Source organism: Mirounga leonina, unplaced genomic scaffold (genome assembly GCF_011800145.1).
Source record: "Mirounga leonina isolate KUSES-001 unplaced genomic scaffold, KU_Mleo_1.0 Mir_376, whole genome shotgun sequence".
Taxonomy (NCBI): Eukaryota; Metazoa; Chordata; class Mammalia; order Carnivora; family Phocidae; genus Mirounga; species Mirounga leonina.
In genome coordinates this window covers 8,830,383-8,834,550 of record NW_023270718.1, presented here as the reverse complement: position 1 = coordinate 8,834,550, position 4,168 = coordinate 8,830,383, and the positions used below count along the sequence as shown (strand labels likewise).

Here is a 4,168-nt window from a genome sequence, read left to right as displayed (position 1 = left end):
AGGATCCCAGGGTCCTGGGATCGAGCCCCGCACCGGGCTCCCTGCTCCTTGGGAGCCTGCTTCTCCCTCTGCCTCTCTCTCTCTCTCTCTCTCTCATGAATAATTAAAATCTTAAAAAAAAAAAAGAGGGTGCAGCTCATGTGTTCTTACAGTTGAAAAAAAGAATTGGCAACGTATAATTTCATTACACTTACACAATACAAGAGATTGGCTGGGAGGCCTGGAAGTAATTGGAATATGGAAATACACACACACACACACACACATATATATATTTAAATGTTTTATTTATTTATTCATGAGAGTCAGAGAGAGAGAGAGAGGGGCAGAGGGAGAAGCAGGCTCCCCACCTAGCAGGGAGCCCGATGCGGGACCCGATCCCAGGACCCCGGGATCATGACCTGAGCCGAAGGCAGACGCTTAACCATCTGAGCCACCCAGGCGCCCACACATATATATATTTTAAGGGCATAAACCATAGACTGTAAACCTTTGGGTTTATTTGCCTGCGCTGTGATGAGGCTTCGTGGTGAACTTGTTGCTCCTGATCTGATAAAGTCATCTTCAGGGAGTTTTGATTTATAATTCATTACACTGCGGCTCTGTGATATTAACTGGGTGTTTTTTTTTTTTTTTTTTTAAGATTTTATTTATTTATTATACAGAGAGAGACACAGCGAGAGCAGGAACACAAGCAGGGGGAGTGGGAGAGGGAGAAGCAGGCCTCCCGCTGAGCAGGGAGCCCGATGCGGGGCTCGATCCCAGGACCCTGGGATCATGACCTGAGCCGAAGGCAGACGCTTAACGACTGAGCCACCCAGGCGCCCAACTGGGTGTTTTTGAAAGGTCTAGAAAATGGAGATAGTTCTTTTTTAAATGGAAATAATTTTCCCGTGTGATAAAATTCATCAGCTGCTGTTTGTTTTTATTCATACTGTTGTCTTTCACTTCTGAAGAGCTAAAAATAGTAACAATAATAAAGGGAGGGCATGGGATGGGCAGAATGAGAGGTTAGCTGAATGCCCTGGGGAAAAAGTATGGCTGTTTATTTTTAATTAACTTAAATAAAAAATTAGCCCCAGGAGGCTGGCCGTTTCCGTGCTGTACAGGGCCTGTCACGTGGTGGCATTTTTACGTGGCCGGTCCCCTATCAGTGACATTCACTTGTTTCCAGTATTTGGCCTCTGGGGAATGTGGGTAAAGGGTAAGAGCCCCCCAAAGATGTGCATGTTGTAGGGCTCAGAACTGTGAAGGTCTTACCCTAGCTGTCACAGGGGACCTTGCAGGTGACATTGAGTTAAGGACCCTGAGATGGGGAGGTGGTCCTGGGTTGTCTGGGGGTGGGGGGCGCCCAGTGCAATCACAGTGCTCCTTCAGAGTCAGTGACCTGAAGACACCGCTCTGCTGACTTTGGAGACAGAGGAGGAGGGGCCGCGAGCCAGGGAGTGTGGGCGCCTCTAGGAGCTGGAAAAGGCATGGGACCCGCCTCTCCCCTAGAGCCTCCAGAAGGAGCGCAGTCCTGCCAACACCCAGCCCTTATCTTGGTGAGACCCATCTTGGACTCCTGCCTGCAGACCCGTAGATTACCTGTGCATGGTTTTAACCGGCCCAGCTTGTGGTAACTTGGTGTGGCAGCCATAGAAACCAACCCAGTGGGTCTTTACAAAGACTGACCTTTTGCCTGCAACACCATACTGGACCTCACGGAGTTAGATGTCCTTCCCGTCTTTCCGCTGGGGGAACACAAGCGCAGTGGGGTCATTCACCCAGGATCCTAACAGTCAGGGGCACGTGCGGTGAGGGTGCGTGGACCCCCATGGACGGAAGTGACCACCTCGCTTCTTACCTGCAGAGACTACGTTGCGGGCGGGGTCTGTCCCAGCAAGGCCACCATTCCTGGGAAGACCGTCATTGTGACCGGCGCCAACACGGGCATCGGGAAGCAGACGGCCTTGGAGCTGGGCAGAAGAGGTGAAGTCCCAGGGGGCGCCTGGCTTGGGGCGTGAGGTCTGGGATGGAGCGTTTGCTCTCCTGGGGGATTGTTTTGGTTGCAAGTGGCAGAAACCAAAGTCACGCCGGCTTAAGCCAGAAAGGCTGGTGTCCCTGAGAGAGGTAGGGGGGACTTTGGGTCTTAGAGGAGGCTGTGGACACTTGGACTGGGGTTATGGAGGAAGTCCACGGAGGAGGATTGATCGCTTTTGAAGTTAGAATTAGTGGATTTCCTGTTGAGTCAGACACCAGAAAAGAAGTCAAGGACTTAGGTTTGAGCAACTGGAAGACCAGACTTGCCTTTGGCTGGGGTGGGAAGGCTGTGGCAGGGCAGGTGTGAGGGCTGGGGGAGATGGGAAACTTTCTTTGGGCTTGACGGGTTGGGGCGGCCGGGGGAATGGGTCCTGATGGGCTAGGCTGGAGCTGCCTGTCTGCCTCCGAGGTCAGAGTGGTGGGGGCCGTGATGGGCAGCACGCCCCCACCACATGGGGTTTCCCCAAGGATGGGGGCACCTGCTCCTCCCAGGAGAAGGTGAGAAGTGAAATCGGGTGGACATCCCCACCCACTGCTGTCTGGAGGGCCCGGCGGCAACAGAGGATGAACAGATCCCGGGTTGGCTGAGTTCCCTTGTGGACCGAGGGAGGGGAGGCGGGGTGTGTTGGAGGCAGCTGGGCCCATGGTGGGCAGATGAGCCACGCGGATCCACATCCGTCCTTCTCCAATCCCTGCTTCTTCTCATTTCTCTAATTTTTTAAAGTTTTTTTTTTTTTTTTTTATGGCTGTGTTGAAATTCAATCCACACATCACATAATTCACCCGTCAAGCGTACACGCTGGTGTTTAGTATATTCCCAGATTTGTACGAACATTGCTAATCAGTTTCGGAACATTTTCATCAAAATGACAGCTCGGTCCTCTTAGTGGTCACCCTAGTGTCCCCCCCCCTCCCCCCCGGGAACCATCCATCTACCTCCTGTGGATCGGCCTGTTATGGATATTTCATGTCAATGGAATCATAGGCCACGTATATTTTTTTTGTGACTGGCTGCTTCCAGCAAGCACGTTCGTGAGGTCCATGCACGTTGTAGTATGTGTCACGTTCCTTTCCGTGGCCGAGTAGATTCTAGGGTCTGGATGGACCACCTTGTGCTTCTCCGCTCAGCCGCTGATGGACATTTGGGTGGTTTCCATCTTTCGGCTGCTGTGAATGGTGCCACTATGTGCTCGCGTTTACATGCTCTTGTGCAGACCTGTGTTTTCATGTGTGTTCTCTCTCTGTACCTGGGAGAGGATTTAAAAAATACTTTTTTCCTGTCCTGGGCTCGCAGGAGGCAACATCATTCTGGCCTGTCGAGATATGGAGAAGTGTGAGGCGGCGGCAAAGGACATTCGTGGGGAGACCCTTAATCACCGCGTCAGGGCCCGGCACCTGGACCTGGCCTCCCTCAAGTCCATCCGAGAGTTTGCCGCGAAGATCATCGAAGGTAGGAGGGAGGACGCCGGCCTTGGGGGCGAGGTCCTGGGTAGCCACAAGTCCTAGAGTGTTTTCGGTGCTGGTGTTTTCGGACAGGTGCAGATTTCTACGCGCGAAGATCGTACATTTTTATATCTCCTGACATTGTCGCGTGAAAATATTTTTCATTTCAACTGTTCACATAAATCAAAAGAGTAATATTTCTGGGTATGTGAACACTGTATGGAATTCAGATATCGGTGTTCGCAAATAAAGTTTTATTGGCACACGGTCCTGTTAGCTTAGGTATTCTCTGTGGCTGCTTTAGTCCTACGACAGCAGAGGCCGTATGGCCTGCAAAGCCAGAAATACCTAGTCTGGTCCTTTACAGGGAAAGTTTGCTCTGTGGGACTCCTGCTCTGTAGGAAGACGAACTCCTTCGGCCCGAGAGCCGACAAGACGCAGAGGCCCAGGTGAGGTTAGGTGTGCAGGGAGCTGGTGGGTGAGTTAGCCCAGTGAAGGCAGGCGGAAATGCTGACTCATCCAGCAGTTGCTGAGCCTCCCCGGCCCCCCTGGCTGATGGGTGATGCCCGGCACGCAGAGAGGAGTCAGATGCAGGCCCTGCGCCCGGTCCAGCGGGGGACGCCACCGCACAGCACAGAGTACCCGGAGCTCCCACTTTCTCTGCTGGGTGTTTCTTTTCGCAGATGCGGGGATTCGGCGGGCA

General features: G+C 52.6%; 1 protein-coding gene across 2 annotated transcripts in view; it reads left to right on the top strand.

The window, feature by feature from the left end:
* The window catches only part of RDH13 (retinol dehydrogenase 13), a 19,559-nt gene that overhangs the window by 1,126 nt on the left and 14,265 nt on the right, over positions 1 to 4,168 (top strand). For both annotated transcript variants that reach the window (XM_034986364.1, XM_034986363.1), the window contains exons 2-3: positions 1,853 to 1,971; positions 3,317 to 3,472. In XM_034986364.1, coding sequence (XP_034842255.1) covers positions 1,853 to 1,971; positions 3,317 to 3,472 — 275 coding nt within the window. The remainder of the gene's footprint in view (positions 1 to 1,852; positions 1,972 to 3,316; positions 3,473 to 4,168) is intronic.